Source organism: Chlorocebus sabaeus, chromosome 18 (genome assembly GCF_047675955.1).
Source record: "Chlorocebus sabaeus isolate Y175 chromosome 18, mChlSab1.0.hap1, whole genome shotgun sequence".
NCBI lineage: Eukaryota > Metazoa > Chordata > Mammalia > Primates > Cercopithecidae > Chlorocebus > Chlorocebus sabaeus.
The window spans coordinates 56,630,625-56,645,935 of NC_132921.1; the positions used below are offsets into that span (position 1 = coordinate 56,630,625).

The following is a 15,311-nucleotide window of genomic DNA, read 5'->3' on the forward strand; positions in this document are numbered from 1 at the left end:
GGCTGGAGTGCTGTGGCGCCATCTCAGCTCACTGCAAGCTCCGCCTCCCGGGTTCACGCCATTCTCCTGCCTCAGCCTCCCGTGTAGCTGGGACTACAGGCGCCGCCACCGCGCCCGGCTAATTATTTTTGTATATTTAGTGGAGACAGGGTTTCACCGTGTTAGCCAGGATGGTCTTGATCTCCTGACCTTGTGATCCGCCCGTCTCGGCCTCCCAAAGTGCTGGGATTACAGGATTGAGCCACTGCGCCCGGCCCACTTCTACATTATTTTTAAAAAATGAGACAAGAGTCTCGCTCTGTCTCCCAGGCTGTAGTGCAGTGGCACAATCTCAGCTCACTGCAATCTCCCAGGGTTCAACTGATTCTCCTGTCTCAGCATCCCAAGTAGCTGAGACTACAGACGTGCACCACCATACCCTGCTAATTTTTGTATTCTTATAGGAGACACAGTTTCCCCATGTTAGCCAGGCTGGTCTCGAACTCCTGACATCAAGTGATCCACCTGCCTCGGCCTCCCAAAGTGCTGGGATTACAGGCATGAGCCACTATGCCCAGCCTACCTCTACATTTTTAAGTTGACTTTGACAGATGCCACTTACGCAAAACTCTAGAAGGACAAATCCAAATCCAATCTACAATGATAGAAAGCAGATCAACGGTTGTACAGAATCTGAGGTGTAATGTGGGGACCGGGTGATAAGGAATGCAAAGGAACCTTTAGGGGTATTGAAAATATTCCATATATCCTGACAGTGATAGTTGGTACATGGGTTTAGCTTTATGTCACGTCATTAAACTGGAATATGATGATGACTGCCTAGATTACTGTCTTCCAGAATACCCAAACTCCAAACTATAAAGGGAAAAAAAACAACAAATCCCATGCAAACTTTTTCGTTTTCTCAATCTCATCTCCCCCTCCCCACCCCACCCCACCCCGTGCCTCAAGGCTTGCTATAGGCAAAAAGAGATGGGGGAAAAAAAAAAAAACCTGCAGAAAACAGAGACGGGGCAGACCCAGTGGTGGGCATAAGACTAAATACATCCCAAGTCAGAAAATGCTAAAAAGGTGTTCCCATAAATCAAAGATTTAACAAGACAATGATGGGGCAACATTTAAAAAAAATGTAATACAGAAAGTGTTGATTTCACAGCCAGCCAAGCTGTCCTTCAAGTATCAAAGACACTGAAAAATAGTTTTAACATACAACAATTTAGGACAGGGGTCCCCAGAAACTGGACTGCACAGGAAGAGGTGAGAGGTGCACAAGCGAGCATTACTGCCTGAGCTCCACCTCCTGTCAGATCAGCGGTAGCATTAGATTCTCATAGGAGCACAAACCCTACTGTGAACTGCACATTTGAGAGATCTAGGTTGTGTGCTCCTTATGAGAATCTAATGCCTAATGATCTGAAGTGGAATAGTTTCATCTTGAAACTATCCCCTCTCCCTCAATCCTGGTCTGTGGAAAAATTGACTTCCATGAAATCAGTCCCTGGTGCCAAAAACGTTAGGGACTAACGACTTAGGGAATTCTACACCCATGAGCCTTTTCTGAGGAATTTACCAGCAGATGAACTTCATTCAAGTTCAACCAAGAGATGACAGAACATGTCAGAAAAAAAGACTGAAGGTGAACATTTTAATATATGTATATAAAAGTAGACCTACAAATAAAATGTACATAGGGATGAGGAAGGAAGATTAAGGTACAAATTTTATATAAATGTTATATTAAAATATATATAAATTATGCAATTAAAATATATATATTTAATATATACATATATATAATATATATTATATATATATAAGATCCAAGTGTTTGCCAGATAAACAATTTGGAAATATTTTCCTTGTGGCACGTTTATTCATTTCCTTGACAGTGTCTTTCACAGAACAAAAGTTTTTTAATTTTCTGAATTCCAGTTCATTAATTTTTCCTCTTGTAGATCGCTCTTTTCATGTGTTATCTAAGAAATGTGTGTAACCCAAGGTTACAAAGATTTTCTCCTATGCTTTGTTTCAGAAGATCTCCAGTTTCAGGCTTGCCCTTTCTCTTAATCGTCATCCTTTAATTCCCATCTATTACCTGTATAAAAACTATTGTGTACATGTTCTATTTTCTCTGCTTTCCCCCACTTTAACTGCATAATTTCTATATATACAAATGTTATATTTGTGTATATATACAAATATATTTTTAATATATTCATATAAAAATACATTATACAAATATATATACACATTTATGTTTGTATATATTTTTTCATATATTTGTATATATAAAAATGCAAAAAGGAATGTATATAAAAATTTGCTTTATATATTTGTATATATAAAATATACATTTTTATTGTATAAAATTGTATATATTGTATATAAATACATATACAAATATAACATTTGTATAACATTTGTTTATACATATATAAACTCTTAAAAACTCTTGATCATAAGAAACCAACACAAGAAACAAAAACGGGCCAAAAATTTAAACACACACTTCACCAAAGATATATAAATAACAAATAAGCACAAAAACAGATGATCAACATCTTTAGCCATTAGAAAAATGCAAACTAAAACCACAATAATAACCACTTATACACCTATTAAAATGGATTTTAAAAAATCAAAAGAACTGAGAATTACCAAATGCTCACAAAGTTGGACAGGAATTGGAACTCTCATCATCAATGACAGAAATGCAAAATGACACAGTCATTTTGATAAAGAATTTGGTAATTTCCTTACCAAAGTTTACACTTATCTAATGACTCATCAGTCATATTTCTAGATAGCAAAAGCATATGTTCACGCAAAATTCTGTACATGAAGCTTTATTATATTATCATCAGAAAAACTGGAAACCACCCAAATGTCCATCAACAGCAAAAAAGATCAAATTTCATTTCATAAAATAAAATGCTTCTCGGCAATGCAAAAAAACCATCGTCTAATATTCAAAATGACACAGATGACCTAAAAAAACATGCTGAGTTAAAAAGTCTGATGCAAAAGGGTACATGATAACGTAAAACTCCATTTATGTGAAGTTCAAGAATAGACAAAAATGATCTATCATGATGGACATAAGAACAGTAGCTGCCAGAGGCAAGGGATAAGGGTAATTGATTTCAAAGGTGCACAAAGGTGATGAATATGTTCAGTATCTTGATCGGCATGATGATTACACAGGTATATATATTTGACAAAATTCACTGAGCTATACATTTAATAGTTGTGCACTTTATTGTTTATAAATTATACTCAATAAAATGCTGTTAGCTTTGTAAAAAGGCATCAGTATATCTATTTTATTAAGGTATTATTCTGTCATCTCTCCTTTTTTAAAAAAATATTACTTCCTTAAACCAAATTTAACTATTTATTTTCTTACCGGAAGCATGATGTTCCATTCTCTTTTATTTTATTTTTCTGAGTAGGAGATGCTTGAAGCGACAGAATTTTATTTCCAGGCAGAGTAATTTGCTTTAGAATGGAAGCTATAAAAACAAAACAAGAAAAAAATAGAATACAAAAAAAGCAATCATGTCACATTAGGAAAAATCCAGGACAACAGTTTTTAATATATATAGAATAATCAAAGAAAATTCCAAGTTTCCCTAGAACTATGCTTAAATTCAAACATAACAATGAATTTATTCCCTGAATAAGAAATAATCGTATAAAATAAGAATCTTTCCATTTCTTTTTAGATAGTCTATGGAATTAGCAGTATTACAAAAACATCATGAAGTAAAAGGCACCTGAAACATGTTAATAATACACTGCTTCTATTGGTGTATTTTAAAAATACATAAAGCTCCACCTGACATTGGTAAGACTGATTTCCCAGTCTACCTGACTTGGGTAAGACTGATTTCCACACATATGTATGGATGTACATGCATACAAGTATGTATGTAGAGAAAGAACTACATTTTAAGAAGAAATATTCTATAGCAAATTTTATAAGTTAAATAAGTCCTTACTTACTAATAGATTGTTTTATCAAATTACAGAATACCATGAATAGTTGTTTTTTTTATTCCAAAACAACATATAACCCTAAAAAGTTTACATGTATGTAAAAAGAAATGTAATCATAGCTGGGCGCAGTGGCTCACACCTGTAATCCCAGCACTTTGGGAGGCCAAGGTTGGTGGATCGACCACTTGAGATCAGGAGTTTGAGACCAGCTTGGCCAACCTGGTAAAACCCAGTCTCTACTAAAACTACAAAAATTAGCCAGCTGTGGTGGTGCACGCATGTAATCCCAGCTACTCAGGAGGCTGAGAACACGAGAACTGATTAAACCTGGGAGGTGGAGGTTCACTGAGCTGAGATTGTGCCACTGTACTCCAGCCTGGGCAACAGAGCAAGACTCTGTCTGGGGAGAGAAATCTAAACATTATCTTTCTGTTTTCTTTCAATAGGTGCCAACTTTAAAAGACCAAGCCTGGCCGGGCGCGGTGGCTCAAGCCTGTAATCCCAGCACTTTGGGAGGTCGAGACGGGCGGATCACGAGGTCAGGAGATCGAGACCAGCCTGGCTAACATGGTGAAACCCCGTCTCTACTAAAAAATACAAAAAAACTAGCCGGGCGAGGTGGCAGGCGCCTGTAGTCCCAGCTACTCGGGAGGCTGAGGCAGGAGAATGGCGTAAACCCGGGAGGCGGAGCTTGCAGTGAGCTGAGATCCGGCCACTGCACCCCAGCCTGGGCCACAGAGCCAGACTCAGACTCCCTCTCAAAAAAAAAAAAAAAAAAAAAAAAAAAAGACCAAGCCTGTCTTCACTTAACATAGCAACAAAAAAGTCATACAAAACCCCTCTACGTTCTAACCCAGCGTGATGGGACAAAGATGGACCAGCATCTACCTGGAGGAAACTGACTGGTAGGTATTACGGTATTCACTGGCATCGTCTTCTGTCCACATTTCTGAATGGTCAATGTTGAGGAATGTGAAAGTGTGGTCACTTGCTTTTCATTGCCTCCTGAAGGCTGCTGAACTACCTGAAACAATGAGAACTATCAATATAGTCGTTCAACTTAAGGCTTTAGAAAATGATAAGATTTCAGGTTTAAACAACAGACTGTGTTCACCCAGCCATAAATATACCTTTATGTTAACATAACAAGAATGCCTACTTTAAATTTGTACGAAGCAAAATTATCCTGTTCAAAAGTAAAAAACATTACTATTTCACATACATTATTTTTTAAATGGAATTTAAAATTTTATTTCACCATGCTCAATTTAAATCTCACTATAAATCTATTTCCAATTGTTAATTACAGTGAAAAATTTAAAGCCTATATAAAAATAGGATAAAACAAAACCACCTATACCATTACCCAGCTTCAACAATGATTAATTCTTGATCAATCTTGTTTCCATCTACACCCCTACCCACTTCCCTGCCACTCTCAATTATTTTAAGGCAAATCTCAGATATATCACTTTATCCATAAATATTTCCAAATATATCTTTAAAAGATAAGGACTTTTTATGTGTCATTTTAACAAAGTCTTTTCTTTTCTTTTCTTTTTTGTTTTAGAGAGAATATTGCTCTGTCACCCAGGCTGCAGTGCAGTGGCACCATCTTGGCTCACTGCAAACCTCTGCCTCCCAGGTTCAAGTGATTCTCATGCCTCAGCCTCCTGAGTAGCTGGGATTACAGGCATGCGCCACCATGCCTGGCTAATTTTTGTATTTTTAGTAGAGACTAGGTTTCACTATGTTAGCCAGGCTGGTCTCGAACTCCTGACCTCAAGCGATCCGCCCACCTCAGCCTCCCAAAGTACTGGGATTACACCTGTGATCCCAGCGGGGATCACACAGGGCGTGTGAGCCAGTGCACCCAGACTAAATTATTTTCTTAAACCATCGCTTGAAAGCAGGAGGCAGAGGCTGCAGTGAGCCGAGATTGCACCACTGCACTCCAGCCTGGGTGACAGAGTGAGACCCTGTTTTTTTGAGACAAAACAAAACAGGTAGGAAAACAGTCATCATGTATTTGAGCCAGCTATTGATAGTGAACTTAGACTCATATATGGCAAATATAAATGTGCCATGGTCTTGCCAAAAGAGTTCTAAACAGAATTTTTGAAGTTCAATTTATTCAACTTACGTGTATTACTTTTAAAAAGTAACAAGAAACACAACATGTCCTGGTAAGTAATCATACAGTAACTAATGTCCCTAGAGAAGAAATATTAGTCAGAATAATTCAATTGCCTTTATTCTTTGAGAACAGACAAGAACTCTTTTAAAAATGATACATTTCAATGAAGCTGAGATCATATTCATGTACTGTAGTTCTTAAGGATCAGGCTTAAATTATAAAAGTAATATACAGGTACCATTTTATGCATTCAGACTGAAACTCAAGAGAAACACTCTCAGCTTATTTTCTGGTTATCTGCTCTGTCCTTCTTGATGCTCCTTATTAGGTATTCCTGTCAGTATTTTAATTACGAAAGACAGTAATATTCAAAAATTGTTTAGCAGTGTGAAAGTTGTCAGAATCAAAATGAAGTCACTTGTGTTTGAAAGAGAACAAAAAACAAAACTCTAACAAATAGAGCTAGGGAAGGAAGACTAAGAAGAGAGGGTTCTCATGCTTGTATGCCTAATCACAAAAACTATCCCAATAGACCGCCAAAACCACAACCTTGCACAAAGGCCATAGCAACAGTACACAAAAAATACTTCTGCAAGGACATCATCTGCTCAGCAACTGCCTATTTAAACCTGGACTGGTGTCACCCTTGAGCTTTGTAGTCAAGGATAATCATTTCAAAACAACTATGTAATTCTTCTCATTTTTCCTTTTAAAATCTGTCCTCCTTTACTCAGGAAGACTGCTTGAGGCCAGGATTTTGAGACCTGACTGGGCAATATAGCAAGACCCTGTCTCTAACAAAAATAAAAAGTTTTTAATTAGCCAGGCATGATGGCATGCACCTGTAGTCCTAGCTACTCCGGAGGCTGAGGAAGGAGTATTGCTTAAGCCCAGGAGATCGAGGCTGCAGTGAGCCACGATGGCACCACTGCACTTCAGGCTAGGCAACAAAATGAAACCCTGAGTCTTTAAAAATTAAAAATAAAAAAAAACCTTTGTCTTCCTTTATCTCCCTGAATACACACAGTTTACTTACGGTACCTGTATTCCAACTGCAATGCTCCATTTCCAATTACACATCCTATTCTTTTAAAGAATCTCTTTGTTATTTAGGCTGACACCAGTTAGTCTTCATATCATTTTTGATGGGGACACAAAAATTTAACACAAAGTTTTGAGTTGGAACTTAACAACCTTCTATCCCCATCACTTCTCATCTTAATGACTCTAACACCTGGAACAATATATGTGTCTAGTCTAACAAAAATATGGGAGGCATACTCCTGAACATCTGCTAGGAAAAACAAAATGAGTGATAATGTAAGAGAATTCATTAATGTTCTTTCAAAGAAAGTACCACATAAAGCCACAGTACTAAGCAGATCATTTCAGCTCAGGAGTTCGAGACTAGCCTGGGCAACATGGCGAAACCCTGTCTCTACTAAAAACACAAGAAAATTAGCCGGGTGTGATGGCCTGCTCCTGCAGTCCCAGCAAGTCAGGAGGCTGAGGTGGCAAGATCATCTGAGTCCAGAAAGTCAAGACTGCAGTGAGCCATGATCATGCACTCTAACCTGGGTGACAGAAGTGAGACATTGTCTCAAACACACACACACACACACACACACACACACACACACAAATGAGAAACATTAAAAAGGAATTTTTAAATCTATGATTATTAAAAGAAATGTATGTATTCTTCAGACCATATGGAGTTAGATTAACCCCAGATTTGATCCAGTGCAGCAATTCTTATATTTTAAATGATTATTTGCTATATTTCTTATAAGCTGCATGGAATATGTTATTTTATAGCAACATGAGTGTTCTTCTCCTCACTTAGAACTAGGATTAAATTGGACTATGGTTTATAATGGATTCAATGATGATATTCCTTAACTTTCAAGCTCGAGTAATATTAATTTTCTAACTTAGTTTGTTTGAAAGAATGCCCTAGTTCAATCCTCTCTATGGCATTACCATATAGAATGGTTTATGTTGTTTCGCTCCAGGTAAATCTGTTGTGAAATAAATTACAATCCATCTTCAGTGTCTGGCCACTCGGGCTCTTGCCACTTTAAATAGGTAGGTGTAAATACTAACATCAAATTTACTGGCTAAACTTGAAACAAAGGACAAACAAGAAAGTAGAATTCACAGGGAAAATTAAATTATTAAAAATGAAGGTAGGGTAGGAAGTAAAAAAAACCCTAAAATTTACCATCAGATTTTTTTGCATTATTTCTTTATTGAAATGATTTATAATGTATAACAAGTCAAACCTACAAACAAAAATGCTGTCAAGATATTATCGTGAGACAGCTCCTGCTTCAGGACATTCCAGAAACCTAGAAGTTCTAAGAGCACCATACCGTAACGGAGAGATCATCTGGGTTCTAGTCTGAGATCCATTACCTGACTGTTTTTTGTTTTGTTTTGCTTTTGTTTTTTTGAGACGGAGTTTCGCTATTGTCACCCAGGCTGGAGCGCTGTGGCACGATCTCGGCTCACTGCAACCTCTGCCTCCCGGGTTCAAGTCGTTATCCTGCCTCAGCCTCCCAAGTAGCTGGGATTACAGGTGCCCGCCACCACACTCGGCTAATTTTTGTATTTTTAGTAGAGACGGGGCTTCACCGTGTTGGGCAGGCTGGTCTCCAACTCCTGACCTCAGGTGATCTGCCCACCTTGGCCTCCCAAAGTGCTGAGATTACAGGCATGAGCTGCCATGCCCGGCCACTTGACTGTTACTGGATGAGTCGGCTCAGAATTTCTGGATTCTTAGTTTTCTCCCAACCTTTCTATCATAAAATTATTTTAAAATCCATAGCACATAATGACATGATTTTAAAACTATGTAGCTATAAAGTATTATTTCACCCTAGGGACCTATATGCTATAGATGCTCAATAAAGATTAGCATTGATTCAAGAATCAATTATGACACATAAAGAGGATTTCAATTCTGTGCAGTACTACCAAAAAGAGGCCTTTCCTTGGGGCAACTCCTCTATTCCAGTGGTTCTCCAACCTGGCTGCCCAGAACAATGTTTAAGAATCATTGCTTCTAAAAATGTTGTTTCATCTCTGAGATTAAATTCAGGCACCCAAGAGAAATCCTGCAAGGCAGTTACATTTCTCCATTCGAAAATGAGATGCAGAGTGGGAAGGGATGAGAAAAGATTAGTGCCCAGAAAATGACCATCACTCTGTCTGCTCAAGAGTTCAACTACTCTCCAATTCTGGTCACTGATCAACCCCTTTCGTTCTATGTCCAAGGCTGCCCTGTTGCCTCAGATGGCAATCACTCAGATACTTCTTATTCTGATAACACAAACAAGGCTGGAAAGGCTACACAAGAAGCAGAATGAACCAAAACAGAGATTTCAAACACAGCCTCTAATGCAAAGCATTACAAAAGAGAAAAAGGACATTCACCAAAAGAAGAGCAAGCTCTGTTATCATAGAAGATAGGGAAGAACTTTACTAAAAACATTATGATTTTTAATTAATGCACCATGTAGTATCCCCCATGAGTTAATAATACTTTCATAGTTTTTTGGTAAAACTTATCTTTTCTTAAATTAAGAAGAACATTCTAAACACTAATCGACAAACAGCTAAAATTTCCTTCTTTCACCCAAGAACCTCCCAACCTACTAAGTTGAGGAAAAAAACCACAACAATCAGACAAAACAAAAGAATATTCTGCAGATATTCTGGGCACTTAAAACACTACAATATAATGAACAACCACAAAAAGCTAGAAAAGTATTCTAGATTAAATGAGCCGGGTACAGTGGCTCCTGCCTGTAATCCCAACACTTTGGGAGGTCGAAGTCGAGAGGATCACTTGAGGCCAAGAGCCTGGGCAACATGGCAAGACCCTCTCTCTTCAAAAAAATAAAAGTTAAAAGACGTTATTGGGACAATTACAGAAATACTGTACCAATATTAATTTCCTGTGTGTGACAATAGGTATGTTGTGGTTATGTTTTACAAAAAAAAAAACTTTTAGGAGATACATACACTGTGCATTGTCATAATTTTTGCAACCACTCTCAGATGGTTCAGTAAAGACTTACGTGTTTGCTGCTGGGTGTGGTGGCTCATGCCTGTCTGTAATCCTAGTGCTTTGGAAGGCCAAGGCGGGTGGATCACTTAAGGCCAGGAGTTCAAGACTAGCCTGGCCAACATGGAGAAACTCCATCTCTAACAAAAATACAAAAATTAGCCAGCACAGTGGTGCACACTGGTAATCCCAGCTACTCAGGAGGATGAGGCATGAGAATTGCCTGAACCTGGGAGGCGGAGGTTACAGTGAGCCAAGATTGTGCCACTGCCACTGCACTCTAGCCTGGGCGACAGAGTGAGACTCTCTCTATCTTAAACAAAACAAAACAAAAAAAAAGACTTACATGTGTGTTTATAGGTGTGAGTAGAAAGAGGAAAATAAAGCAAATGAGGTTAAAAAAAAAAAAAAAATTTAATTGGTCAACCCGTAAACAGTATACAGCCTTCCCAGTTTTTTTACTAGTCTTACCAGTTTTCTGAATGTTCAAAATTTTCAAAATAAATAACTGAGGAAGAAACAAAATTTGTTACTCACTAGTTGCTTGACTTGAACTGCCTGTGGAATCCCAGCTGGTTGTGAAAGGACAGGGCCTGGCTGGGCAAGTTTGATTTGAATTGGAGTCCCAATAACAGGCTTGTCAGATGTGGTCCCAGCAGAAGTAACAACAGGTTTCACAGATGGAAGACAAATAGCTGCACCTGAAGTTTCTCCAAAAGTTACTGCTGGAAGGGACAGTGTTACTGCTGTTCCAGAGACAACTGGCTTTTCAGGTTGCAGTGAGACCGTGGTCACTGTGTTTGGTACAGATGTCACAAGTGGTTTTGAAGTCTGAAGCAAAACAGTTCCAGCTGTTGTTCCTCCTGTTGCAGCAGCTGGGCCCACAGAATGAAGTGTCACAACTCCAGCTTTTGCTCCCACTGGACCAGCAAGTGGGTTCAAAGCTTGCACTGACACAGTTCTGGGTGCTGTTGCTCCAGAAACAATAAAGGACTTTTCAGACTGGCTTGAGGACGCTGTTGTTGTCACCACAGGAGAAGTTGTTACTGTTGTAGTACAGGTAGCAATGACGATCTCACTAGAGGTCTGCTGAACACATTGCTGGATGAAGCTCTGGGAGTTAGGCAGAAGTTGTCGTAAGGCAACCACGCTTTTCTGGAAACGTAGAGGAATGGAAAAAAACACTGCTAACAAATCAGCTACGTGTAAAACAAAATGTGGTATTTCATACCTTTACAACTTAAAACCAATCAAAAGTGTATCAAGTATTTCAGTTGAAGACAGCTGGTATCACTTACTTATATCCTGTCAATATCCAGGATACAATCAATTTGAAGCTCAAAAGTGCTTGTTTTCCAATATGAAATTACTATATCTCAGTATTAAGCTTATTTGTATTCTCTCAATATCAATTTGGTACAACATGTATGATACTTTTCTATAATCATCTAAACCCTATAATAGATCATTAACAACTTCAGCATTTGTAAGTTTATTTAAACCACAGCAGAATCTAGGTCTCTTCATTAAGTAACTTTCAAACTTTGGATAGAAATAGGTGCAGTGGCTCATGCCTGTAATCCCAGCACTCTGGGAGTCCAAAGCAAGCAATCACTTGAGGCCAGGAGTTTGAGATCAGCCTAGGCAACATGGCAAAACCCCATCTATACAAAATATACAAAAATTAGTCAGGCATGGTGGGCACACACCTGTAGTCCCAGCTACTCGGGAGGTAGAGGTTGCAGTGAGCTGAGATCATGCCACTGCACTCCAGCCTGGGTGGCAGAGTAAAACCCCATCTCAAAAAAAAAAAAAAAAAAAAAAGGAAAGGAAGAAATAGTCTTTAAAAGCCTGGGCAACATGGTAAAACCCTGTCCCTACAAAAACTACAAAAACTAGCAGGGCATAGTGGTGCATGCCTGTAGTCCCAGCTGCTGCAGGGGCTGAGGTGGGAGGATCACTTGGGCCCAGGAGGTTGAAGTTGCAGAGAGCTGTGATCACATGACTACACCCCAGCCTGGGTGACAGAGCAAAACCTCAACTAAAAAAATTTTTTTTTAATAAAAACAAAGAAATATCTTTAAATCAAAACAAAATTAAATACAAAGTGAATTTTATGATCTGAAAGAACTGAGCTAGCATATTTTCTTTTTTTTTTTTTTTTTTTTATTGAGACGGAGTCTCACTCTGTTGCCCAGGCTGGAGTGCAGTGGTACGATCTCAGCTCTCTGCAACCTCTGCCTCCCAAGTTCAAGTGATTCTCCAGCCTCCTGAGTAGCAGGGACTACAGGCACATGCCACCACTGGCTAATTTTTGTATTTTTTAGTAGAGACAGCTGTGTTGGTCAGGCTGGTCTCCATCTCCTTGCCTCAGGTGATTCGCCAACCTCAGCCTCCCAAAGTGCTGGGATTACAGGTGTGAGTCACCACACCCACCCAAGCACACTTTCTGACTGTCAGCATCCATCTTTGTATCCTACTTAAAGAGTAAAGGCAGTTCAAACTAAAAACTAGTAGGCTCTGCCTTTTCATCCCTGGAGTTTTCATTTGTTTAGCCAACAGAGATGGAAAGCTAGGGCTCTTGTGTCAAACAGCCAAGTTGTGAATGCAAAGGAAAAGTTCCTAAAGGAACTTCAAAGAGCTACTCCATGTGACACATAAACGGTAAGAAAACGAAACAGCCTTATTGGTGACATGGAAAGTTTGAGTGGTGTGGACAGAAGATCAAACCAGCCACAACATTCCCTTAAGCAAAAGTCTAAACCAGAGTATAGCACTAACTCTTCAATTCTATGAAGGCTGAAAAATGAGGAAGCTACAGAAGAAAAGTATGAAGTTAGGAGAGGCTGGCTCATGAGGTTTAAGGAAAGAAGCTCTCTTGATAACTAACATAAAAGTGCAAGGTAAAGCTGCAAGTACTGATGCAGAAACTGCAGCAAATCATACAGAAGATCTAGCTAAGATTTTTTTTTTTTTTTTTTTTTTGAGACGGAGTCTCGCTCTTGTCACCCAGGCTACAGTGCAATGGCACGATCTTGGCTCACTGCAACCTCTGTCTTCCGGGTTCAAGCAATTATCCTGCCTCGGCCTCCCAAGTAGCTGGGACTATAGGCATGCGCTACCATGCCCAGCTAATTTTTTAACTTTTTTCAGGAGAGTTAGGGTTTCTCCATGTTGGCCAGGCTGGTCTCAAACTCCTAACCTCCGGTGATCTGCCCACCTCAGCCTCCCAAAGTGCTGGGATTACAGGCGTGAGCCACCACGCCTGGCCAACAACAGATTTCCAATGGAGACAAAAACAACCTTCTATTGAAGGAAGCTAGGTCTTTCATAGCTTTTTGCTGAGGAAAAGTCAACGCATGGCTTCAAGGCTTCAAAGTACAGGCTGACTTACTTGTTAGGGGCTAATGTAGCTGGTGACTTCAAGTGGAAGCCAATGCTCATTTACTATTCCAAAAATCCTAGGACTCTTAAGAATTATGCTATGTCTACTCTGCCTGTGCTCTATCAATGAACAAAGCATGGATGACAGCACATCTATCCACAGCATGGTTTACTGAATATTTTAAGCCCACTGTTGAGAACTACCGCTCAGGCAGGGGGAGGGAATTCTTTTCAAAATATTACCACTCATTGACAATACACCTCATCACCCGAAAATTCTGATGGAGATGTACAAGGAGATCAATATTGGTTTCCTGTCTGCTAACACATCCATTCTGCAGTCCACATACATCAAGGAGTAATTTTTACTTTCAAGTATTATTTAAGAAATAGATTTTGTAAGACTACAGCTGTCACAGACAGTGATTCCTCTGATCAATTTAGGGGCAAAGTCAACTGAAAACTTTCTGGAAAAGATTCACCATTCTAGATGCCATTAAGTATATTTGTGAGTCATGGCAGGAGATCAAAATATCAACATTAACAGGAGTTTATAAGAAGTGGATCCCCATCCTCATGGATGACTTTGAGGGGTTCAGAACTTCAGTGGAGGAGTCACTGCAGATATGGCAGAAACAGCAAGAGAACCACAGTTAGAAGTGGAACCCGAAGATGTGACCGAATTGCTGCAATCTCATGATAAAACTGGAAGAGATGATGAGTTGCTTCTTACAGATGAGCAAAGAAAGTGGTTTCTTGAAATGGAAGCTACTCCTGGCCAAATGTTATAAATGTTGTTAGGATGGTAACAAAGAATTTAGAATATGACAACAACTTAGTTAATAAAGCAATGGCAGGGTATGAGAGAATTGACTCCAATTTTGAAAGAAGTTCTGCTGTGTGTGAAATGCTATCAGACAGCACTGCATGCTACAGAGAAATCTTTTGTGAAGGGAAGGATCAACTGATGACTCAAATTGCACTGTTGTCTTAATTTAAGACATTGCCACAGCTGGGTGTGACCACCTTCAGTGACCACCACCTTGACCAGTCAAAAGCCATCAACATTGAGGTAAGACTCTTTACCATCAAAATATTATAACTTGCTGAAGGTTCAGATGATTGTCAGCACTTTTTAGCAATAAAGTATTTTTTAATTCACCTATGTAATTGTTTTTTCAAATATAATGCTATTATAAACCTAATAAAGCATACCATAAAAAGTTTTATATGCATTTGGAAACCAAAAATTTTATATGACTCACTTCATTGTGATACTAGCTTTCTTATGGTGGTCTGAAACCAAACCTGCAATATCTCTGTGGTATGTCTGTATATTCTTATACAAGCATTAAACAATATAATCATGAACTTATGTTCATGAATAAAATGTTACTTCTCTTTTTTCAAAGTGTTCAAATTAAAAGAATACTATGAATATGCTTTACAGCTTACAAAAACACTTACAAAAAAAAAAAAAAAAAAACTCAGGTTTCTCCCACAGTCAGTATCTTCATATTCAACTGCTGTCATATTGAAATAGTCCAGCTTTTAATTATTTTAGAGTAATCTAATCCAAATTATTTCTTCTAAGTGAAACATAACTCTACCTTAAGAAAAGGAACCAGGTGAGGCTGAGGTGAAGACTTGAGTTCAACATACAGTTTCCTAGTAAATTCTTCTGCTTCGATTTTTGCATCCTGAGGGATGGGAGAAACA

At 38.7% G+C, this 15,311-nt stretch overlaps 1 protein-coding gene across 3 annotated transcripts in view; it reads right to left on the reverse strand.

The window, feature by feature from the left end:
* Positions 1-15,311, reverse strand: part of TAF4B (TATA-box binding protein associated factor 4b) — a 165,369-nt gene that overhangs the window by 97,115 nt on the left and 52,943 nt on the right. For all 3 annotated transcript variants that reach the window (XM_037982427.2, XM_037982426.2, XM_007974399.3), the window contains 4 exons: positions 15,203-15,292; positions 10,746-11,363; positions 4,888-5,023; positions 3,407-3,512 (listed from right to left, as the gene is read on the reverse strand). In XM_037982427.2, coding sequence (XP_037838355.2) covers positions 3,407-3,512; positions 4,888-5,023; positions 10,746-11,363; positions 15,203-15,292 — 950 coding nt within the window. The remainder of the gene's footprint in view (positions 1-3,406; positions 3,513-4,887; positions 5,024-10,745; positions 11,364-15,202; positions 15,293-15,311) is intronic.